Source organism: Poeciliopsis prolifica, unplaced genomic scaffold, assembly GCF_027474105.1.
Source record: "Poeciliopsis prolifica strain line A6 unplaced genomic scaffold, Auburn_PproV2 SCAFFOLD009, whole genome shotgun sequence".
Taxonomy (NCBI): domain Eukaryota; kingdom Metazoa; phylum Chordata; class Actinopteri; order Cyprinodontiformes; family Poeciliidae; genus Poeciliopsis; species Poeciliopsis prolifica.
Window position 1 is genome coordinate 2,979,150 of NW_026562384.1, and position 24,714 is coordinate 3,003,863.

Consider the following 24,714-nt stretch of genomic DNA (forward strand, 5'->3'; position numbering starts at 1 on the left):
TCTGAGCAGAAGACCCGCTACGAGACGTACATCAACCTCCTGCAGGCCAAAATCCACGCCGAGACGGATGACCTGGAGAAGATCGAGGCAAGCATTCTCGGCTGGATGTCGTCGGATGCTAAGCTGGCGGGCCGAGAGTGCCTCCTGCGGAAGACGCGCTCCTCCCCGTCCATCAGCCTGTCCCACGCCGGCCAGAACGGGAGGCTCCCCGGATCCACTGTTTAGTCACTAGCCTGTCGCGTTTCGTGGCTCCTCTGATCTCCCCCCTCCACCTCCCGGCGAACCGTCCCGCTCCCTCCCAGATGTTATTAAACATTTAAACATGAATATCCTGACCTTGAGCAATAGTTGAGGGAAGCTGCTGAACCCTTCGTTCTCTCGGCTCCCGTTGTCGCACATTCGGGGCGATCCGAACTGTGATCTCTGCTTCGAAGCAGCACCGTCAGTATTACTTTTTAATCATCTCAGAGTCGGGCAGCCGTCTAGTCGAAGTGCCATTAGCTCGGAGAAGAACTGTAAGTGTTTTGAGTAAGTCAGAGAGCAAGTCTGGTTTGTATTTTCGGACCTTGTGCTTTGGTCCTGAAGTGAGTCGGTGGGTGTAGCGAGGCAGGCGCCGTACCGCTGTAGCATTGGACCGTTTTCACTCATCTTGACTCATCCAGGCACGCGTAGCGAATGGACCTACAGTACAAGGAGAGTGTGTAGAGTTAACTCAGAAGGATAAAGTCCCTAATTATCATATTTATTTATTTATTTGACTTTATTTAGTCCAGAGAAGGTCTGTTGTTTCCAGAAGGGTTTTTTATGTCTCTTTGGAGGATGTAAAATGGGTAAAACTGTTCCTGGTGAGCTGCTCTACTACAGAGGTTTAGTGCCTTACTGCAGGGCACTTTGGCTCAGAGCTCAAACGACTGCTTAAACTGCCCAAAACTCTAACACTTGTTTCATATTTTTCACATTTTCAGAAAATTAAAGCGGGTTTCAAGAAGTCCTGATCGGATTGAAAGACCCTCCAAACTGTTGTCTCACTGCTGCATTTATGTCCCAACTGAACCGAAACAAGTCTGCAACGCTCTCAAATTTATTATTTTTTTTAGCAACTTGTCGCATCTCGCAAACTTCGCTGCAGGTCGTCGGGATTGTCTCCGGTAAATCGCGACGCGTTTCACGTGTATTTGGGAAGTGGGCGGTAAACGATGTTCTGAAATCTAATTCTTTCCCCTTATTTTTTTCTAATCCAGATTAGTCACATTGATCAGAGAAACTCTGAAGAGCAACTTCAGTCATTCCAACTCATGAATACGCCTTGAAGTAAACTACCAGACTAACTGTGGTGCTGCGTTCAGGGTCCTCTTTTAGCTAAGTAAAATGTTGATTTTCTTTTGTAGAAACCAGATCATGGATGCAACACTTCAAATTGTTTTTGGGCATATTTATTCCCTTGTTAGAAGAAAGCTATGCTACTTTTTAATATTTTTAGACTCGATTGAGGGAAAATGGGAAAAAATATTTTGTCCGCTCCCAGCAATAAAAACAAGATGTTGAGTCTGCATTTGAAAACAGTTGCTGTATTCAGCCAAGTTTTAACACAGCAATTAAAAGCAGAGGCGGATTTAGAGTCCGAGAGGAGGGGCCCTTAGACGATGAGGAAAACCAGAAGGCTGATCTGGTTTTTGTGTAATGTCTGACACTTTTGTAACCAGATTTTGATTTAGATGGTAGTTTTGTTCTAATTTATCTCAAATTGTGGTTGCTCAAAATCTGATTAAACGCATTGAACTCTGTAGCTGTGATGTGACGATGTGGAAAAGTTCAAGAGATAGAAACTGTTTGGTTTGACGCTGCGGCAGAATGTCTGGGCAATGCAGGTTATGTTGGTCATTGTGTGTGAATGTGTTCCAGTTGGGATATTGAAGCTAAAAGCAGCTGAAGAATTATCTTTTTCTTTTTTTTTTTTAATCAGCTACTCATACGACGAGCTGATTGGTCGCGTGTGGCCTGGGTGTCTCCAAAGCCTCCTGGCCTTTATCTTTGTGACTGAACGTGCACTATAACCCCCTCGGATCCATCACCCGTCAGAACTTTCTCCGGCCTGTTTCCAGTATCCAGCACCGACTGAAGCCGATGTCTCACTTCGGGGAAACGGAAACCGGCCGATTTGTAGAGCGGAGCAGCGGGACTGCTCCGGTTTCGTGTTTCTAAGTCGATAAGCCCGCCGGTATCCGGCAACGTAGCCATCAAAACGCGTTTCCTGTCGGTGTGAAGCGACGTCTTGGTCTCTACTGAGAAACTTAAACTAGTCCCTTTTTCCTAGAACAGGCAAAGCAGATCTACGGCTCGTGTTGTTTTTTTTTTTTTTTTGTTTTTTTTTGTTTTTCCCAACCCAACGGACCTGAATTTCCTGGAAGACGACGACGGTGGTTGGAACAGGAGATGCGCTAGTACATCTGTTTGTGAACACCTTAATTCACTGAGCCTCAGCTCCCCCAATCACACAAACATGTTTTTTTGTTTTTTTCCCCCACTAGAACTGTTTATGACACAACTGTAGACCAGTACCTTCGGTATCCGCTCACTCGACCCAGATGCGATTCACGTTGGAAACGTGCGATCTGGACGCCTCCACCGCTTTAGAGGACCAGGTTTGACTTTAGTCCGGGATCCTCGTTCGGGACTTTGGCTGGAATAACCTGGATTCTCTTTCAGACTGAGAAACAAACTGCTGAAAAAGAGCCGTGCTTCCACAGGAGGAACAACCCGTTTTTAACGTCGTTTGGATAAACGGAACCGCTTCGTTACAGGGAGACTTCCTTCCCCGGCGTCGTCCGTTTGTCCGGCTGTCGTGCTGACCTTCGTGTTCTAGTCTAGGCCTGTGCTGTAAAATAAGGTTGTGATAAAATAAAAAGTGGATAAAAAGAAAAAAAACTGACAACTTTGGCACGTTGGTGTCAGAATTTGACTTTTTTTTTTTTTTTTTTTTTGGTTTTGTTTGTATATTTGAACTTTTTGACAGAATGCGCATACTATGTAAAGGACATATTTACTGAATATTTAGTCTGTGCTTCATAAAGTAAGCTTTTATACAGATGACTGGGGTGTGACTTTATTACCGCCAACACAGCAAACCAGATAATTAGATTACTGAAAAACGTTCAGGACTTTATAATCTGATTTGTTTCATTGTGGAGGAAACGATGTGAGGATTGGTAAGTGGTTGAATCATGGTCACCCACAGAAAAATAATGCATTACTTAAAAATGACTATTTTTTTATTTTATTTTTGACAGCAAAATATTTCATTTGAATTTGAAGCAAAATATTCCTTTTGTATTTAAAGCTGCTCGCCAGACATTTAAATATCAAATCCATTCACTTCACCTTGGAAACACTTTGACATAGTTCATGCATATAGCAATGAATTTATGATATATTCATACACATTTACTCCCAATTGTAATCACTTTCCTCAAAGATTCAAAGGGGATTATGTGAGTATTTCAGCAAAACTCAACCTCTTTGAAACTGTTGCCATATAATAAAATCCATAGTCAAAAATAACATTAGTCCAACATCACTGATTCTTTATTTTGTTTTCCATAAAACTAATTTCCACAAAGCAATTCATTTAGCAGTCAGTGCAGAAGAGTAATAGAAAACCAAACCTGCTGCTGTTTCTGTGTAACTAGATCATTCATCCCACGGAGCGTGGGGTTCAATCAGAGACGCCACTCATTTTGTGAAAAAATGGTTTGAAAGCGCCTCTTTTTATTTTGATTTAATACCTTTAATTTCGCAAATTAAAGGCTGCAGATAGTCTGTTAGTCTTGAGTGACAAGGCTCACTCTAAACATTTCTCACTGTGCGCTGATTAAAACGTTAATTGGAGAGAGGAAAACAACAGTGAAGTGCAAAGATGATATAAAATGCTTTAAGGTGAAAGTCACAGGGACTTCAAGGGAAATGGAAAACCATCACAGAAAACAGGCAAGACTCAGCTGACGGTCGTCTCATGGTGACCAGTGAAACGTCTGCGTGTTGACCTCCATCGTGTACCAGGGATGATGGTTAAAAGCACCTTAATCCATTACCAAAGCAATGGGCTGACGTCACAGAACCCCACTGAGAGAACCAACACCACACGGTGATGGAGAGGACGGTTCAAGTTGCTCTGGTTCTTTCTCAGAGCTGAAATCGTAATAAACGGCACTTTGAAAAAAAATACTACTTTAGAAACTCGTTATCCCTTCACATCTTTAAAATCCGGCTCTTAAAGCTGAAAGAAAGTTTGTCTCCACAGTTTAGTGAGAAAATAACGAGACGAAAATAGCAACTGGTGCAAAAAATAAAAAACACTAATTATTCCTACACAGTCTACTTAATTTACGATGCAGCAAACCAGAGATAATCGTTTTGAGACGTATAACTGCGCATTACTCACTTGCCTGACCTGTCGCCTACATTACCCACAATGCACCTCGCGCTCCAGCTAGTTCGGCGGGGTTGGTTGGTTAGCTAGCCAGCTAGCTAGCTTCTCTGGTTGGCTAGTGTAACTGGTGCTCTAAGAAGTTATCGACTTGGAAGTAAATTAAGACTTAACTTAAAACTCAGAGTATTTCAAGAGTAAGACAAGCTGAAAAAAGTCGCATCTCAATAAGTAATTTGCTTATTGAGTTTGTTAATGAGTTACATTTGGAATAGTTCAGGCATAGATCCAGGTGTGAATTAGGCTAAGGCTAATTTTTGGCATCATCTTTAGCATTGTATGCTAGTCATTTTATAAAAAGTAACCGCCCTTGTGTTATGTAATTATGCAAGGTACGATATACATGAACATATTCTAATAGCTTTCAATAAAACAGAGAAGTAGAGCTACAGCTTTGGAAAAAAAAATTGAGAGAGCACTTAAAATGATCAGTATCTCTGGTTTTACTTTTTATAGGTGTGTGTTTGAGTAAAATGAACATCGTTCTTTCATTCTAGGAGCTACCAACAACATGTCTCTGATATTCCGAGCAAGAATTTAGTATTTACTTACAGAAAAAGGAGAAAATGATCAAAATAGTGGGAAAAAAAATGGCAGCGCTTTCAGCCAAAACTTTTGCCTCGACACTTGCTAAATTTTTCAGGTTTTCCAGTAGATATGTTTATTGCATGTACTTTTTTGTCATTCAACGGTTGATGAGGGATGGTTTCCACATCCACATTTATGTTACCGGTACTTCTCCACTGGGAACATGAATCGTTTTCCTTCCAGACGGTAGGAATGGGCTGACAGTGGATGCAGACTGCCCATGCGGCTTTAATTGCTTTTGGTGCACTGACCTGTTGCAGGGAGAAAAGTCCTTTCCGGGATGATGCCACTCTGTCAACAGTGTGTCTGCTCTCCTGCTGTGGCGACAATGTGACACCCTCGCCTTTGATTTCCAGGGTGAAAATTAAAAGCACACATGTCCGCAGCACTGTGTTAAACGTGACACTGGAGAGGGGTCAGAGCTGTGAGCCGAGGTCGCCTCAACCAGTCCAACTTAGCTGCACATTGGCAGCAGATTGCCCTTACTAAAGGTGTAGCATCGGATAGTTTGAAGAGATGTTCTGTTCAAAGGTAGTCGAGCAGTTAATGTCTCACCTGCAGGGGATAAGACTGAGCATCATCTTTTGGAGTGAATGCAAATTGGTTGGAGGCGAACTGTTAGCTGATTTTTACAATTGTAAAGAACTCTGGTCTCGACTACATCAAAATAATATTAATACCTATGTTTGAACTGTTAACCTGTTGCTAGGGGTGCAATCGGCTGCATTTACCATGAATCAAGTGATTATTTACCTGGTAAAAGAAGGCAAGAGGATGTGTGCCACCAATTATCGTCCCACGTGAAACTTGTACTGTGAGTAACTGTCTGATTTATGATGTGTTGTGAAAATAAAATAAAACATTCTCACTTGAAGATCTGCAATGTCTCGATTTTCAGACGGTTTGTTTCACACAGGATGATCACAGGTGGTGCACCGCTTCCTACCTCCATTTATCATGTAAGAGAAAGTTATCAGGTTCATTATGACTAACCAATCAATGTACACGAGTCGACTGCTGCAATCCACCGTCGTGGAAATTTACACAAAACCACTGCACGCATTGTTCTATGCTACTTCTTACTCGAGTTCATTGCAAAAAAAATGCCACTTGCCAACTCCCACCTTCTGGTGGCAGTATTTCTGACTTCTACGACACTGCTGCCTTATCCTTACTTGATGTCAAGTTACAGTCTGTGATCGACATGACAAATAAACAAAACTCAATATTTTGAAGTTAAAGAATAAAAAAGATTTTGCTTTTGTAAATGCTCTGGTTGATATTTTCTTTCTCATCTTTTTTGTAAGGGGTTTTAATACGGAGAAAGAAATTCGCGAACGAATATTTCTAAAGCTACACCTCAGAATCAGTGATTTTGATTGAAAAAAGTTTTTTAAAAAAATCATGAAAACAGCCGTGAAATCCTGGTGAGGGGTACACAGCAATGTAGACGGACATCAAACGACGATGCGGCGTTCCCCACCGCAGGTAAGATACTGACTGCATACGGTGCTTCGGCGGAAAAGCAACACCGAAAACAGTTTCATGTACACAAAGGCGATTTGTGTGAGAGTGGAGACAGTTGTGCGGAGACGGGGACACGTGGAATGACATTTTATTGCGCGATTAGTCATTTTTCAGACAACAAGGCTCCCAAAAAGAAAAACAAAAAAACAAACATTGAAAACAAACAGCAAATGTACAAAACAGCACACCCCTTCTTTATATTTGTCATCAACATAAATTTAATAAGGTTGTGAGAGTACATAACAGAAAGTAACGGCGTGTGTGTGTGTGCGTGTGTGTGTATGTGGGTGTGTGTGTGAGAGGACGCGAGGTGTGATGACGTTGAGATGAATGGGATGAGCTTGATGTCAAAAGCCAAAGTAAGCACCATCGTCATGTAGTCAGGAAAAGGCCATATTTCAGTAAGAAATATCCTAGAACGGGTGAGGAGAGGTTAAACATGACACAAGAGGGTTGTTATCACAGTTTTCAGACAGTTTTTCTTCTTTCTTTTTTTTTATACCAACTAAAGAAAAAAATCAGAACAATAATTGGTGTAGCACTACTTTATCATGCAATTTACTTTAGTAAACCTTCTGACACACAGACAAAATATACTTCAGTAAGTAGAACTCAATACATCTCTGTCCAGCAATAGTCACAAAGCCTGTAATTTATACTCTTTAAACGTGAGATCCCTATCAAAAATAATATGCAGATTTTTTTTTCTCTTTTTCTTAATATATCTAAAGTGCAAGTATCCGTTTTTATTCAATGCTTTCTGTAAGTATAAAATACAAAGGAAAAAAACAGCAAGATGTTTTTCCTGTTTACATGTTATATTTTCTGAAAGGAGGAGCATCATATATAACAAACCATATATATATATATATTTATATACACACACATACACGCACGCACGCGCACACACACACGCTCACACACGCCACAGATAAAATATTTTTGAAAGATACAACATATTATCTCATATGGGGATGGGTAAAGGGATCAAATGGTGTCATGGGATATGTTCATTGTGCATTGACTCCCCGACCCCTCTTCACCCCTCCCCCCCCACACACCCGAAGTCGTTCCTGACAGCATGGCGACACTCGAAGGAACGTCTCTACAACTATACACAACAGTCGCCTGTCTGCAGACATCATGGACCCTACTGCTTTGTGCAAACTGAAGACGTGCTGAATGGATCCAACCCGAACCCCACACCCCTTGCACCCCACTTTGAGAAAAAACCCCCACATCCACACCCGTCAGTGGCTTTGTGATGAGTCCCACAGAGTGCTTGGCTTCGACGAGAGGCTGCGATTGGCTGTGATTTTTATTTATTTGTTTTTCTATTTTGTATTTTTGACTGTTCACAGGGAACTCCATAAGCATCAAAAACAAAAAACACAACAAAGAACATTTAGTTGTGGGGGGAGAACACCTTGTTGGAAGTTTTTGTTTATTTTTGCAGAAGCAAGTCGTCTGCATCTTTTCTTTCTTTTCTGATTTTGAAGTTTGTTGTTAGCAGGCATGGGCCGCCGGTAAGAGACGGTGAGGTTTCAGTAAAAGTCACTAACGCCACATTTCAGTCAGAGAGACCATCTGATTGGTTTGATCTAATAAAATAATAATAATAATGCAGCCAATATCTCCAGTCCTGCAAAAGTGCTACATTGATTACAGTAGTTGTAATCAATCATTAATATTAAAGTTGGGTTAGGAACTAGTTTCATTTAGTAGAGTGACTTTTTCAGGGGGAAAAAAAATCTATTTTAGGAAATCTATTTTAGGAATCAATTTTAGGAATATTCTTAACATGCTGCACTTTTTATTTATACCCCGGTGACTTTTCTACAAAGTATAGTTACTTTTACTTGAGTAAAATTTCTGGATTCTCCACCAGCTCAATAAAAAACAAAAATTTTTACCCCCCCCAAAATAATTTGCCACTCAGACACACACACACCGGCGGTTCTTGTTAAAGTTTCATGAGTTTTCAATTGAAAGAATTTTGTTTGGAAAAATGTTTGTTTTGCCTGATTTTATTTTATGTTATTTTATAATTATGTTATTGATGTGAATTATTTTCAGTTTGGTCTGGTAAAAAAAATTCACATAACTTTATATTCGGTCCATCTGGTGATGTAATTTTTAAATATCAAATGATTGATAATTTGAACAGTTACTCAGTATTTTAGTATTTTTTAACCGGACTAATTTCTTGATTGGATACTTTTTACTCTAGTAAAAATACATTAAAGTAGTGCTACTCTTACTGAAGCACATATCTTTGGTACTCTCCCATCCTCTGGTATTTTGATTCTATTAGAAAGACTTAATAAGAAATAAAAGTAGAGCTTACTGCTCAGAATATTTGAGCTTTTTTTGTATTGAGATTTCTTTGCGGCGCCTCATTAGATGAGGTTGTTTAAATGAGCTGAATTGGTTCTGCTGGGTTTTTTTTCAGCCATCTAACTGACAGTGCACAGCAACAGGTGTGGGTGGGGGGAGGGGAGCGCCACAGAGCAAAAGACATTCACTCTGGTACTTTCTCTAGCATCGTTTTTCAAACATCAAAACAATAGCAGCTGGAAAATGTTCCGGGTTGGAAACCTCGAGTTTTTGGACCCGTCAGCCGGCCCCTGCCTACTTGTGAGGTGTTCTGTTCGGACGCAGACAACGCGCACCGAAAGCTGGAGTCAACTTTGCAATCTTAACGACAGCCAGCGGGAGGCCGGTCCTTCACTTTTCCTGTTTTTGCTCTACAAGCATTGCATGTTTTGAGAAAATAAAAAGCTCATTCAACACAGAGACGCTGCGGTCGATAAACACGAAAAGGCCGGGAAACGATGCCGCCTGGAGTATAATTAATCAACCCATCATCCTCATCAATGCTAACAGCTTCAGCACACACTTCAGCGCAGGGCCTGGCCACTAACACTCAAAAACAGCAGCACATGAAACGCCGGCCTACCATTTTGCATCCCCAGAAAAAACCCTCTAGTCTGGGCAACAACATGGCTGCAAGGTCACTCTGGGGTTTTGTTTTTTTCCGCTTTGAGACTGTGTGATCTCCCGTGAAATAAGAGACCAGAGTCGATCAGCAGAAAAAAAAGAAAAAAAAAATCCCACGTGCGTCCCCCTCCGCCTCCTTTTTGCCACGTAATCTGAGACAGAGCCGCGACCCAAAAAAAGGGGGCCGAGTCACGTTTCACAACAGGACCGCTCGACACCAAAAACACAACGGCCCCCCGCGGCGCTGGCCCGTACGGCGTACGTGTCGGGGGAAAAAAGTGCAAGTTTCATAAAGTCTGAGCAGGTTCGGCCTCTCATTAATGGCTGCCGGGAGTCCAGGGGGGTTATGGGTCATCAGTGTGTTGCGTGAACCTTGGGGACAACTAAATTTAATCAAACTCAGGAGAGAGCACTTTGGAGGACGAGTGCTGCCACACAACAGAGAGTCTTGACCCTCGAGATGAACTCAGACTGACCTCAGATGTGCTTTGTCGGGCACACAGTCATTGGTGGCTCACGTTCAATAAATACCGGCGTTTTATTCATTTTTTTCCTCATTCACAAGCCGGGGTGAGAGAAAAAGGTCCTGCTAGGATCTGTGAGGCAGCTGCTGGTCAGCCCAAAGCAGGGCAGTGCCAGGCTTCGTCGGGCCTTTCACCGTCTCTCTCTCCATCAAACAAAATGTCTTTACATGAAACAGGTGGCGTTATCAGAAGTGTCTCTCTCGAATGCCGGAAGGGTGATGAATCAAGCACAACTCCGCCTTTTTAAAACGAAAATCTAAGCGGACCCGTCCTGCAGCCGACGCTTTTTTACTCTGGCCTGTCTGTGTCATGTCTGCGCCGCAGCCATGTGACGGGATCAGCTGAGTTAGCCGCTCTGTGCCAACTGGCTTTGCATAAACCTGATTGTGATCGAAGCGTTCAATTTTAAGTTATTAAGTCGGTCGCAGCACAAAGAGACCGGACCTGGGTAGGAGAATCTGAAAGCCACGTCCGGCGGACACGCTCTGACCCTCAGCGCACAAACGACTGGAAACGACTGGAAACTCCCTCCCTCCATGCTTTAGCTGGTCCGCTAGCAAAAGTGCATCCAATAATAAAATAAAAGCCAAATTGAATCGACCGTTCCCAACAATCTCTCACTCCAAACACACAGCCCTCCTGGCTGCTAGTGACAAGAGGCAGTTCGAGACACCATTCAACATACTTTAGAGACCTCCCAAACACTCAGAGAGCAACAGGAGGCCTCAGCAGGGGGAGGCTGGATGTGTGTTGTCAGCCTCCTCTGGACCACTGCCTTCAAGAAGCTGCAGAAGTCCAGCGGAGACCAACGCGGAGGGGATCGGGGTCCAACATTGACACGGATTAGGGGCGGTTGTGTGTCTGCATTGTGTGCATTCGAAGAGGAGTGAGGAGGGGGCGATCTCATTGGTGGAGAATACATAAAAACACTAAACTAGTGTATGCGCACCAAAAATAAAACCCAGACAAGGCAGCCTACCGGTTTTACAGAACGGGAAGGGAAAACGAGACCTTACTACGACGTTTTGTCAGTTTGAGCAGTCTTCACATTTGGAAAATATAACGCAGAAGCATCGACCTCTACCTTCGTGCTTTCGAACATCTACCCATCACACAGCCTGTACATCTTCTTCTTTCTTTTTTTTTTTCTTCCTCTTTTAATAGTCTGTACACTTGATACAATGCCACCATTGGCACGTACACGATATTGCACACTAATATGAAACGTCCCACATCAGCCGGGCGGCTTCTTCTCTTGCTGGGAAGGAGAAACCCGAGACATTTTTGGACAATGTATACGTGGAGACATGAAGTCTGAAGACAGAAGAAAAAAATAAAACAAATTATGCAAAAGTGACATGTTATGAGTGGCGAGGGGTCCCGAGGACCCCGTCAAGGGCTGTAGCACCATGAAAAGATAGATACTGCCTGGGCCCCCCGCTGATAGGCCTCTGCATCCTCTGGACTGCATTTACACTCTCTGCAGGGGGCAAACCTCTCAGCTCCTATCTGCTCTCGTCATCCTTTATTCATTTTTTTGTATGGTATGTATAGTTAGCAAAGCCATCTCTTGGGTCTTTCTCCTACGTCTATGAGATGCCACACCACTAGGGGTGTAGCAAGGGGTTTCCTGAGCTCCCTGCTGGCATAATACAGTGAGCACCCCATCAAATTTCATTGGCCCCAGCCCTTTCCAACCGCCCACCACCGCATCAGTCCATCCCTCATGTCCCTCTCAGCTGACTTTTGGGATTGCCGTGCTCCATGCACCGCAGGGGCGAGCAACCTGCAGCCTCCCCAGCCGGTGAGTAGGATATATATGTAGATATATATATATATATATCTCTGCCTACTGTCAACAACACTCGTAAATAAAAACATACAACGGTCGAGGTCACGGACCATCCATGTGAGAACACGTAAACGAGTGGAGTGTATAAGGCACGGGTCGTAATGACGTCAGAGAGGATGCTGTTGCCTCGCCGCGCGCTGACGCGTCTCACTTTCTTTCTTTTTTTTTTTTCTTGTTTGTTATTTTTTTGTTTTCTGCGTCTTGCGCCCCCACAACTGGACCTTTTAACCTTTTTTTTTGTTTTTTTTGCATCCCCCTCCCCTACCCCATCCAGAGGAAAGAGCGACAAAGTAACAAATAAGAGAAGAAGAAGAAAAAGAAAAACGCTACCCACTGAAAACGTGGGTATCTTAATAAGGATTTCTTTTTTACAGCTGATTCACAAAATCATAATTAGTACATCTAAGTTAGCACTTTTCTCCTTTAGGTTTACATGGACATGGTGCAAGAGAGTTGATATTTGATAGAGAAGCTCAGCGTTATCCCGTTTGCTTGAGCCCCCGAAACCCCAAACCCCAAAAAACAAACACAAACCCCTGAACCCCAACCCAAACCAAACCCCCAACCCACCAAATGGGCTTTTTAATTCTGTCTCAAACCTTTTCCAGGATTGCATGATAGAAATACTGTCGTTAGCTGACCATGCGTCCGGTCAAATCATCATCTACTCCACCAACTTCTTTACAAAGCATGAGCCTACACACATGCTGACAGGTGTTTACAAGCCTGTGGTGCTTCTTATTCAATAAGAGTGCTTTTTTTATATATATTTATTCTGCGTACCTTTTTTTTTTCTTCATATAAGTAAACTTTACATCTTCTGGTTTCTGATTTTGGTTTCATAAAATCATAATACATTATATTCTCTTTGTGCTGATGTCAAATATTAATTCAACATGAAGACTGTCGATTCATATAATAGACCTCTGTGGTTTCTTCTTCTTCTTCTTTTTAAACTTTGATTAAATCTTAGCATAGCCTATATATATATATCGCAGTTTGAAAACATTTTACTTTTCGAAATAGCTTTTGACGTGTGCAAAATCGATCATCGATAGCGATAGACTATAAACACTCTGTTCATTGTCGCTTAAGTCAAGTAGGAAACAGTTCATATCTTACAGTTCGATCCTTGATAGCAGCGGCTTACTGTTACATGGGTGGTAAGTGGGGTGACATCCAGTCAAATGAGCGAGGAGGCAGCGGAGCTGCTGCCATGTCTGTGGAGGTTGTGTGTGTGTGGGGTGATTCCCTTGGAAAATCTCGATCTATTATACAGTTAAAAGTCTCGTGTGTGTGTGTGTGTGTGTGTGTGTGTGTGTGTGTGTGTGTGTGTGTGTGTGTGTGTGTGTGTGTGTGTGTGTGTTCCCCCCCCTCCCGCCCCCCTCTCTTTCTCTTTCTCTCACACAGTTCGGATTTCGACTTTGCTTGGTTCACCTCGGCTCCTCTCTAACACCCTCAGTCAGTCGTCGTCGCAGTCGTCCGCGCCGTGCGGGCCCTCGGGCAGCAGTTCGGAGGCCCGCTTCTCTCGACTCCGCTCCTGGATCTTCCGCATCTCCTCCGCGTACTTGCAGAAGGTGTTGCCGAATTTGGACCACACTTTGCAGGGCACCGTAATGGAGTTCCGGTACGTGGGCTTCACCTCGCTCACCCGCATGAACACGCCGTACTTGTTGGAGCCCACGTCGAAGAAGAAGCGCTTGTTGTCGACCGTGAGCGAGGTGCCCTCCGGGAGCTCCGCCGGCTCCTCGTCCACGCCGTAGTCGTCGATGAGTTTGGCCAGAGCGTCGCGGAACTCGATGAGACCCTGCGCCGGCAGAGCGATGGTCTGGCCTTGCGCACTTCCCAATCCGGGGCCCCGATTAACGGTCTGCCGGATCCTCAGGAACCGCCCCCTCTGGTTCTCTTTCAGATCCATGTAATATTTCCGATTCTCCCGCACCAGGAATTCGCTCTTCAGCGCCCGCCGCGGCTCATCCTGCACCATGTCCGGGTTCGTCGGGCCCAGCTGGGCGTAATGTTCGATAAAGTCCCCCAGGTAGTCGCGGAACTCCACGGCCACGGACATGGAGAGCGTCAGGCGGCTCTTGTTCCCCCCAGCGCCGACCTCGGCTATCTTTAGGAAGCGGCCTTTAACATTCTGCTTCACGTCAAGGTAGAAGCGCTTGTTCTGGATGTCGACGCGCTTGGAGGCGAGCTCCTCGGTGTCGTGCTGCAGCCGAGACATGGCGCCCATCGCGCCCGGGGGCAGCGAGCCGGGGCCTGCGATGGGCCCTCCGTGGTCACTGCCACTGTCTCTGTCCGCCATGATGCTGCCTCCCTGCGTTACCTTCCACCGTCTCCCTCTGCCTGCTGCAACCTCGACTGCCCGTCAAGCCGCTCCGCTGCTCTATCGCGAGACGACAGAAGGGCAGGAAAAAAAAAAAAAAAAGAAAGTAGCAGGAATCTGTGCTGCGTTCAAGAGACACACGCTGCTTTCGCAACACTTAGCAGACGTTTGAGCTTTTTAATAAAGCCACGGAGGAAAGTTAGCTTCGGTCCAGATCAAGCTGAAACGTCGCAGTAAAAGCACCGCCTGAGGGCTTCGTCACATGGACCGCCTTCGTGTTTTTTTTTTTCTTTTTTTTGTTTTGTTTTTGTGTCGGTGTCTGAAATCTTCTCCGTCCTGGTTCTGACAAAAGGCAGAGCAGGAGCGAAGCCTCACCTGGCGGCTGCCGGCTGGGCGTTCCAGCACCACGGACAGCCGGCTGTTCGGGGCGTTCAGCACCGCGGACAGTGAACCCGCACAGTCCCAGTGCAAGCGGCTGGAGAGCGGCATGAACAGGAAATTTGTGAATGAGCGGGTCCGCGTGGGAGTCTGCGTGGGGAGGTGGGGTGGGGGTGACGATGAGCTGCGGAACATCATTAATTATTTCACTCGGGTTTATTTTCCCGTCGTCTTCTTCTCGCTGTGTCATTCTCAGCAGCGGTTCCCGCTCGCCAACATTCATAAATATGTTTTGTGTTTCATTTGATTTTTTGTTGAATAAACCAAACCTGTTTTTCTTTTTTTTTACTTTTAATTTGACATGCGCATTTGATGCCCCTTTTTGAACCTTAATTTATTTCTCTTTATGCACATTTTATCAATGAAATTGTTAGTTGGTAGTTTCTTTTTTTCTTTTTTTTTTTGTGCTTCAGTTAGTTGAATATTTCAAGTTTTTGTGATCTTACAGTGTTTATGTACTCAGATGTTTTCAGATTATTATTTTTTTAAGGAAACCTTTATTATCTATTTCTATATTTTGGACCTCATGGTGAGTTTATAACCAAGTTTTGTGGATGCAATTCAAGCCCAAATTATCACCAAACACAAAACACTGTCTCCTAGCGACCTTCAATGAAGATGCTGCTTTACTATCCTCCTGACTACCAGGGGAAAAAAATAGTCCATCACCATTTTTTTAAAATTCCACAATCTTTAGAATACTGAAAACATTTTTTTTTTAAGTTTTTATTTTTGAGATATCATGTGTCCACTACAGTAGACATCGGAACGTCATACATTTGAAATTGAACCTTGATGGCAACCAGTTTGTCCCAAAGAAAATATCCAAACATCAACATAACAATGAATTTCACATGGACAAAACTGTCCATCTTCACACTAACATAAATATTAGTGTGACTATCAGAGCAATTCCTGCACTTCCTTGCTATGATACTTCAAAAAGCAATTCCTCCTTCTTGGAAACACAAAGGATCATTTTGCACTTTGTGCACATCACATATGTTTTGCTTGTGCAGACAGATCTGTGACACCTTGACGCATGTGCTTCGTCCACCATGTCTGGACGTCACTTCTGATTCCTGCTTGGGCTCGAGTTATTAACTCCTCACCGAGGAGCAGTTTGAAGTTAAGCAACTTCAGTGGTTTCTTCCCTGGAAACTGGCAGTCACTCTTATACTGAAGCCATGAGTTGGTGATTGCCAGGTCAAAAAAGTGGAAAACTGCACGCACTGTCCATTTCCGAGTGCGAGAAGCCATCCTGTAGAAGCTCAACATTCGGTCAACCAAGTCCATGCCACCCATGTTGGTGTTGTACTCAGCAACTGCCGGTGGCCTTGACACCTGCACAAATCTTTTGTCTTTCTTGGACCATCTTCTGCGTGTGTCCTGAGGTGTCCAGAGGATGCCATGACAACTGGCTTGTTGTCCAACCATTTTATGACAGCAACTTCAGGAGGGCTTCGTCTGACAACCATCTCTGATTCACCTCTTCTTTTCTTTTTTAAGGTCTTATCCTCTATGATCGTACAGTCCTTTGGAACCCTGTTACTCATGAGTGTTCCAGTTCCTGTTAACCCTTTTGTCATCAGGGTATCAAGGGGGTTCATTGTTGTAAAGAACCTGTCAAAGAACAGGTGGGATCCTTGAGGAACAGACTCTGCCAAATGAAGAACAGCCTGTTCTCCAATGCCATTTCCTCCTGTAACTTGGAAGGTAGTCTTACCTTGGTAGACTACAAAGTCCAAGACCAGACCAGCTGGTGCAGCCAAGACAAACACCTTTAATCCAGTTGGATGTGGTTTGCCTGGTATGTACTGGCACACTGGGCATCGACCAGTAAATGGAACCATTTGTTCATCAATGCACAATTTTCCTGTTCTAGGCAGACTCAAACATTGAATCTCCCCCTTCTTCATCAGACAACTCAACGTCTGAGTCTCCTTCAATAATCCGCAGTAAAATTCTTTCTGCATCTGAGAACGACTCCCTTTCTTTTCATTAAAAAAATCAACAGAAAAAAAAATCAGAACAAAACAGAGAAAATAACTTCAAATGTCCACTATAGAGGACAATTTTTCAACTTTCAAATACTAAGATAAAATACAGTCAAAATACTTCATAGCCTGTTTTAATATCCTGCTAAGAGACTTATTTAGACTCTGCCAACTAAATTTTAAACCAATATTTGTACCAAAAAAAAAAGTATTAAGCACTTACTTTTTCTCTTCCCATAAAATGTGGTTGAACTGATGGACGCCATTTTCTGAATGAGGAAAAGGAAGGTTCAAAAGCCCCACCCCCTCACATTTGGTATCATTGAAAAGCCCTAAATGTCCTCTGTAGATACCAAAAGGAATGAATTCAGTAGCATGCAGTGGATGGGAGATATTCAAGTTAACAAATGTCCTCTACTGAGGACATTATATACATATATGGAATCACAACGGAACCACTTTCCCCGCAATCACGTGATAGACGGCCGGGCGTCACCGCTGGCGGGAAAAGATGAAGTCGCTCCCAAAGTGGGCGGGGCTTGTCGCGCCAAAGCCTGAATAAGACGCCAACTGATTGGCTGATGGATGATGAATGCTAAAAAAGGAATATATATCTATCTGTTTACGACATGATTTTAATGACTTATGTGAACAAGACTGAGACTTTAATTGAATGTTCTATTTAACGGAAACGCCGCAATTACAGAATTTTCCCTCCACTCAACTTTCCAAGCCCATTTTGGGATACAGAACTTATTAAACCTAAGACACAATCCGATTTATTATCATTATTATTCAACAAACGCTAATCCTATCTCAATCTCAATCCAATGACCATGTCTGCAAGATTCACTTTTTCGTATTGAACTATTAAAATAATCGATCTTTGACGGCGGTCTGATGGAGATCCGCGCGTCTCAGTGACGCGGGAGACGGGAGGCCTGGACCTGAGGTCAACTTTACGAATTCGGACAAACACAACCGGTGGTGATTGGGTGGGAAAGCGGGGCTTTTTTATTAGAGGCACGTGAGGAGCGGAAGCGCTTCGCAGACGGTGACAGCTGTTGCTGTTGCCATCCAGTCCTGTTGAAGGAGTGAACTGCAGTGACTCGCGTATTTCGGGGCGTGTTCATCTGGTAGAGAGAGAGAGATGTGGAGAGATGGAGGGGGCTTGAGTGTTTCTGACGGGAACGTAAAGATGAAGTCCTGAAGCCCCTCCGCACACATCGGGGGGATCCATTGAGAGAGTTTCGCAGCGTTAGTCATCCTTACAACCATCCGCAGCGCGTGCGTGCGTGTGCGTGCGCGCGCGTCTGTTGCGCGCCCTCCCCCTATAAACGTGAGATCCACAAAGGAGGGAGTGAGGGGAAGTGGGTGAGGGGGGGTTTGAGGGGCCACGGTCTCACGCCGGCGGGGTCCGTGGTGGCGGAGGGCCCGGCGTTTCGCCCGGGTTGTCAGGCTGTTTGCGCAGGACGTGGCGGGCCGACGCCGGTGACAGGGCAGGTGATGTTTGCTCACGTCAGCCGCTCGCGTTTGATGCGGGACGCAGGGGACGCGGATGGAGGGCGCGCGCTACTGTTGCAACGCCTCACCGGATAACTGCTGCTGCCGCCTCATCCTGTCCGTCTGTCCCCCCTTCCCCCCGTCCCCCATCCACATCATCCCCCCTCCCCTACTCGTTTCTTTCTTTTTTTAAATTTATTTTTATTTTTATTCATTTTTTCTTTTAGCTTGTTTCTGGGGCCAGCGGAACTCTTTAAGGGCGAAAAGACGCGGGATTATTAGATTTCATTAAATTTTTTTGCATTGATATATTTTTTATTTTTAGGTGCGTGTGCGTACAGTGCGCATCATTCCCTGTGATTCCCCCTGTACGCGCAAGAGAGGCAATGCGCCCACCCAGGCGATGCTAGCCTATTAGCTGAAGAGAAAGGCAGAGAGAGAGAGAGAGAGAAGGAGAGAGGGAAAGAGAGAGAGAGAAGCACAGAGAGAGAAAGAGGGAGAGAGGCTTCAAGTCCTGGATCTTCTAGAGGAAGCTAATTTACGAGTCTTGTTTTGCCTTTCAGGAAGGGGGGAAAAAAACCCGGAGAGATAAGAAGGGGAGGGTGGTCGGTGAAGGAGAATGCAGCAATCACATTTTTAAGCATGCAGAAGCGGGCCGTTTCCGGTTCCTAGGCTCGCCGTATCATCTCCCCCCCATCCGACGCCAAGCAGCAGCAGCCGTATGGGGAAAGCAGAGGCAGACCCAGATGGCATGGACACTTCCACGACGTCTGCCGCTCTGCCCCGCCTGCCCTGCCGGAGCCCGTTCGCTGCCGCTGCCGCCGCCGCCGCCGCCGCCACCGCCGTCTCTCTCCTCCAGCTCGCTCCGCCGCCCAGCAGCACTGCAGCACAGCACAGGCTGACGGCATGAGGCTGGATCCGGTGCATCTCTCCATGCTGGTCATCGGGGTCTCCTTCGCCTGCTACGCCCCGAGCCTCAACTCCCTCCAGGACCAGGCGTACCGATCGGCCGTGGTCATCGAGGGCGAGGTGCGCTCCTCCCCGGAGAACGTCTCCGCCACCGAGCCCTACAGCGTGAATGTCAGAGTGCTGGATGTGTGGCCCGTCAACAGCGGCGGCCTCGAGAGGGAGCAGCTCGTGACCGTCGGGGACTTCGGCTCCGAGGCGCCCTGCACCACGGTGGAGAAGGACCACAGGTACATCTTCTTCATGGACCCGACCGCCGAGCCCCTGGTGTTCAAGGCGTCCTACGCCCCCGTGGACGCCAGCGAGCCGGAACTGAAGAAGAATGTGGAGAGAGTGCTGTGCGAGGACTGCGGTAAGTTTAACTCCCCCCACCACCACCACCACCCACCCGCTTCTCCTCAACCTCAACCTCAACCCCCCTCCTTTTTATACCTGCCAGGCCGGCTGAGGGGCCACGGTGATGCCTGGCGTCTGGTCCGCACAAGCGTGTCGGGGAGGAGGGTGGGGGGAGCAGGAGCGGTACAGAAGAGACGCCGAACACCCGAAACCTCCACAAACTCCGGATTAAAAAAAAAAAATTATTGAATTGAATTGAATTTTATTTTAGTCCAAATCGCGAATGAGAAATAAGCGACGGGACGCGCCGGGCAAAAGTTGCAGAGTCCAGTTTCGGTTCCGCGTCCGTATAGCGCATGCGGAGACGCCGTGTGTCACAGAGTTGGACCAAGTGTGCCAGAATCACGAGACAAGACGCCCGTCAGCCTCCTTCCTCGCAACTTTTTTTTTTTTTTTTTTTTAATTTACGCGGCTGTCCTTTCGTTGCGGCGCCCGCTGTCGGGATCTGGCGCTAAAATGGTGCAAATCCTCCAGAGCGCGCTGGTGGAGGCAACTTAAATATGACACAAACGCGCCTTTGTTTATTCCCCTTTACATCACAGAGGCTGAAGTACATAATGTCTCATGATTAAATATTTATAAGAGACTCCCTGTATGTTACAGTTACGTAGTATGAGTTTGCTTTCAAACGAGAGATTTAGTGGGGAACAGACTGATTCTTCTCAAATTCTTCTCAAATTTCTCCTTTTTTTGTCTTTTTCTTTTTTTTCTGCCTTTCAGCTCCTCAAAAATGTGCTTTTGCTAAAAGCACAGTTGGGATGAAAACAGCTGACACCATGCAGTTAAAAAAAACAACAAAACAAAAAAAAAAGAAGGAGAAGAAGAAGAAAAAGCTTTATATTCTCTATATTTAGCATCCAGAATAAACCAGGCTGCTGTCTGGAGGCAGTAATTCCTCACTCAGATGTCTAAACAAAGGAGTGTTTGAAATGACAGTTCCTCCTTCTATTTTTACACCGGCGACCTGCTAAAATTATCAGGCCTTTAATCCGTTTTGACAGCCGCTGTTGTCGTCAGTCTAAATATATTTCCGTGAAGCAGGCAGAAGTTCAGGAGAGGAGCTCTACTCAGCAGATGTGAGCTTCAGCTTTGCCTCTTCTGGTTTTTTTTTTTTTTCCTGCCCTGTGTGAGAGAGTCCCTGCAGCCTGGCTTTGTGAATAATGCATGCTTTTCACCACAGGAGTAACACACACACACACACATGAAAAAGCATAGTGACTTAGTGACTTTATCACCATCCAGGGTGGCAACAAGTGGCATCGTTGCAACTTATGGTTTTTATTTTACCTTCTGTGTTAAAGTGTGTTTAGGTTGCTGGATAGTAAATTAAATTATGCAATAAAGTCTCAGTTCAAAATAAAGGTTTACTGAAGCACCGTTTAAGTTTCGCTTCACCTTTAAAGTCGACCGGAGTTTTTCAGCGCTTTTTAACTGTCATCGCTGTGTGTACGTGTATATGACGTGATGCTTTCCGCCGCACTTTTAGGTTTCCAAAAATGCAGAGGATGCGGGTGGATTGGCAGGGGGTCGCATCGGATGGTGGCGCGAAAAATGTAGGACTGCTTACTACCTGAGCTGCACAAAGCAGTCATGAATACGTCTACTCTCAGGAAGTCATCAAAGCCTGGCTTTCCTGTTGGCCCTTTCACGTCGTTTTACCAGGAGTAGCTCGTGATGTGCAGTTCCACCAGGTGTTTGCTAATCCCTGCTGGCTGTTGTTCTCCTGTGATGTGGTTCTGTTACGTACTCTGCGTGCTTTTTGGCCTTCTTGGTGTTCCAAACATAGGAGCCTGTGTCAAGACGTACATTTAGTGAGGTAGAAAAGCTCAACGCCACAAACTACGTGTTCGTTTACAAAGATGTGTGTGCGCATAGCAGTTTCAACAAGACTTGCAGATTTTGAGCAAAGCTGCATGAAAAGTGTCAAAGCTCACTTTAACACCCCGTTGGGGTTTGACCGCCACGGTCAGCCGGTTTGAAGATGACCGTTGCTTGTCTTTAATGCCCTTGCAGAATTAGCAGGCTGTTAAGGCTGGGAAAAATATCCAAAGGCCATTGTAAGAGAACTGCCATCTTGGGTTCATCAAATCTCCAAAACGACAATTGAATGTCCACTTTTTGGGTAGAAGTGCCAGAGAAAGCCTTTCCCGTCCCACTGTCACAAACAGAAACGTGGAGTTTGTTGAACTCTGCTGTACTGTAACTGGAACAATGCGCTAATTAGGTTACTGTTGAGCTTCTTGGCTCTGACAAAAGTTCAATAACTTGTTTATGTCTGTCCAAACAGGCTTTTTATAGGCAACCGTTCGAGCTCGGCCAGTCCGTCCCGGTGTAGCCCCGAAGAGGTTTCCACCTCATCTGGGTGGATTCAATGAAATTTTCTAAAAGTAAAAACAACAGTAATAAATATCATATCGATATGGAATTTTATCACAATATCTTGTGACGACAATAAACATTGTAACTCTAAAAAAGTCAGCAATAAATTGTGTTTTTTTTTATAACAGTGTGACTGTGACTGCACAAGCACAAATATTGTTCCCGAAAAGCATTAAAAACAGGCTTTTTATCATGCCACTCATTTCAAAACATGTGATTTATATCACTGAGATGTACAATATATGCATTTAATTGTTTTGGGTTTTTTTTTAATTTACTGATATTTATAGATGCTCCAGTGCAGGGGTGTCAAACTCCAGTCCTGGAGGGCCACTGTCCTGCAGTTTTTCGATGTGCCACAGCTACAAAACACAGGAATGAAATGGCTTAATTACCTCCTCCTTGTGTAGATCAGTTCTCCAGAGCCTTAATGATCTAATTATTTTATTCAGGTGTGGTCCAGCAGAGGCACATCTAAAAGTTGCAGGACACTGGCCCTCGAGGACTGGATGTTGACACCCCTGCTCTAGTGGAACCAAAAGTGGAGAAAATGCCAGGAATAACATTTCTGATCACACAACTGAAATCTGCCATACCACGATAAATCAAAATGTCTCATCTTGATAGGACTATTATTATTATTTTTATTTTTTTTTGCGAGAAATGATAACTAAAACAATTTGAGGATCACATGCAGAGTACAACCACAGTTGAAGGAGCTAAAAGTCCAACATGTTTATCAGCATGGAGAACTATTCAGGAATAACTGGAGTTACTGCTACTTTTATTAACCATCTTGTCATGTTACTTGAGAAAAACGTTAATTGCTGTTCTTTTATGTCGTCTTCACTATTGACTCTAATCCTTTCCCTTGTTCTCGTCCTTCTCTGCGGCATCTCTCTCTGTTGCAGCAACTTTTTGTTGAAATAAAATCCTCAGTGGCATCTGTCGGTGCTGCGCTGAAGTCAGAGGCGATCCAAACTAATTCCGTCGCTCTGATTTGTTGCCTCTTCCCCCGACTTTTTGGGTTTTCATTCGTTCAGTGCCTCCTCCCTCTCTTTATCCTCCGTCTCCGCTTCATTTCTTTCCAGAATAATTGTCTCTCCAATAAATTAGCCAGTTTTTAGGGCCTCCTCCGTTCCTACGGAGGACTGATCCTGCCAAAATAGGCACTAAAAATCAAAATAAATAAATGGCTTCATAAAGTAATTAATTCATCTGACAAACACTGCATTTGAAAGATCAAAATAAGAGCTTTCCCGTCGCCTCTTGAAGTTGACCAATAGGAGGGAAGCTGACTCTGCATTCGACCAAGCTCCCTAACCGCCTCCTTCCTCCTTTGCCTCTTGCAAAGAGTCAGAGGAAAGAAAGAAAACATGAGGAAAAGAAAAAAGAAACATGTAAATAATCTTCACTGTGGTCAGAATGTTTCTAAATTTTAATTTTATAATGATGAAAAGCTGAAACGTATAAAACTGTATTTTCTTCCCATACATTCGCTACGCTAGGCCTTCGCTTGGTTTGCATTTTTACACGTCGCTGTTCACGTATTGAGTTTCCCGTATTACAGAAACTAGATTTTGAGGGAATACTTTATGTAATGCACAACAGCCGCAATCCCGCCACAAATACCAGGCCCCTGAAATGTAGCAAAGTCGGTCAGCACTGTCCGAATCTCAACAGTGTTTTTTTACAGCTATGGGTGAGATGTAACAGTAAACGCTGGCAAACACAGTCAGTACAAAGTAAGCACTTATTTAAAAGAACACCAGCTGTGGGTATTTTGAGTTTGTTCCACCTGCAAGCTGAAATGATTTGCAGGTCTCTGAGTTCTGCTTACTCCAGCCAAATGCCGGACTGATTTTTCTCGCTAGAGTACGGATCATCGCGGAGCTCCGCAGCATTCCGACTTCTTTTCTTTCTGATCCGGCCAATACTAAAGCTACAACTAAAATGCTCGCTTACTGAAAGTACAAAACAATCCCTGACATCCAGAGTGCAATGCAGTTCTCCTCTGATCACGGCTGCTGGCGTGCCGTTTCAGATGCATCGACAGTTTGTTCCTAAAATATCTTTCTCTGATACCCAAACATGCTCCTGTCACTGACGCCAAATCTAACGCTGCGTCCCTCCCTCCCTCTGTCTCGCTCTCTCTTGTCCTGCTGCAGCCGACTGGTTCAGCTTCTGCCTGCCCTTCTGTCAGTCACTCCAACGTGGAGCAGAGGAAGGAGACGGGCGGAGGGGTCTTTAGCTTTAGAACTACAAAGACACGCGGCAGTAACTTTCACTCATAGCGGGGCCTTTGCTACCCCGTCACAGCTGAAGACGCAGAGGTCAGGGGTAAATCTACTGTACGTGTGCGTACAGTAGATTTACTGTACGCAGTAAATCAACTCGTTGGTCCAATTTATTCCGAAATGCCGTCCTGATCCATATACGCCTGTGGGGTTTTAATATTCACTCGCTGCAAAAACAGAAACTCTTACCAAGTGTTTTCAGGTCCAGTTTTGTTGTGCAGACATCTCAGCACACCTGAAATAAGAAGAAACTGAATCAACTGACTTTTCATCAAGAAACGGGAGCTTGGTTTAAGTCAAGAAGACTTTCTTAATGTTGATGAAAAGGTTGTAGCTGTAAGTGAAATAATCTGCCAGTGGAACAAGACGTTTTCTCTCTATTATGGCTTATTATAGGGAAAAATGTTTTGTTTATCTGATAAAAATAGATTTCTA

General features: G+C 44.6%; 3 protein-coding genes across 11 annotated transcripts in view; 2 read left to right on the forward strand and 1 right to left on the reverse strand.

Annotated features, from left to right (window-relative positions):
* psd2 (pleckstrin and Sec7 domain containing 2) overlaps positions 1 to 3,090 on the forward strand; it is a 42,132-nt gene extending 39,042 nt beyond the window's left edge. For 5 of the 7 annotated variants that reach the window (XM_055034336.1, XM_055034338.1, XM_055034339.1 and 2 more), the window contains one exon: positions 10 to 3,090. In XM_055034336.1, coding sequence (XP_054890311.1) covers positions 10 to 225 — 216 coding nt within the window. In that variant the 3' untranslated portion in view covers positions 226 to 3,090. The remainder of the gene's footprint in view (positions 1 to 9) is intronic. The other 2 variants (XR_008606257.1, XM_055034340.1) reach the window with 2 other exon arrangements.
* A 5,276-nt stretch (positions 3,091 to 8,366) lies between these two features.
* purab (purine-rich element binding protein Ab) lies at positions 8,367 to 14,403 on the reverse strand. The gene has a single exon (XM_055034573.1). It carries the CDS (start codon positions 14,280 to 14,282, stop codon positions 13,437 to 13,439), a length of 846 nt encoding a protein of 281 aa, XP_054890548.1. The 5' UTR covers positions 14,283 to 14,403; the 3' UTR covers positions 8,367 to 13,436.
* Positions 14,404 to 18,419: 4,016 nt separating this feature from the next.
* nrg2b (neuregulin 2b) overlaps positions 18,420 to 24,714 on the forward strand; it is a 54,037-nt gene continuing 47,742 nt past the window's right edge. For all 3 annotated transcript variants that reach the window (XM_055034569.1, XM_055034570.1, XM_055034572.1), the window contains exon 1: positions 18,420 to 19,559. In XM_055034569.1, coding sequence (XP_054890544.1) covers positions 19,148 to 19,559 — 412 coding nt within the window. In that variant the 5' untranslated portion in view covers positions 18,420 to 19,147. The remainder of the gene's footprint in view (positions 19,560 to 24,714) is intronic.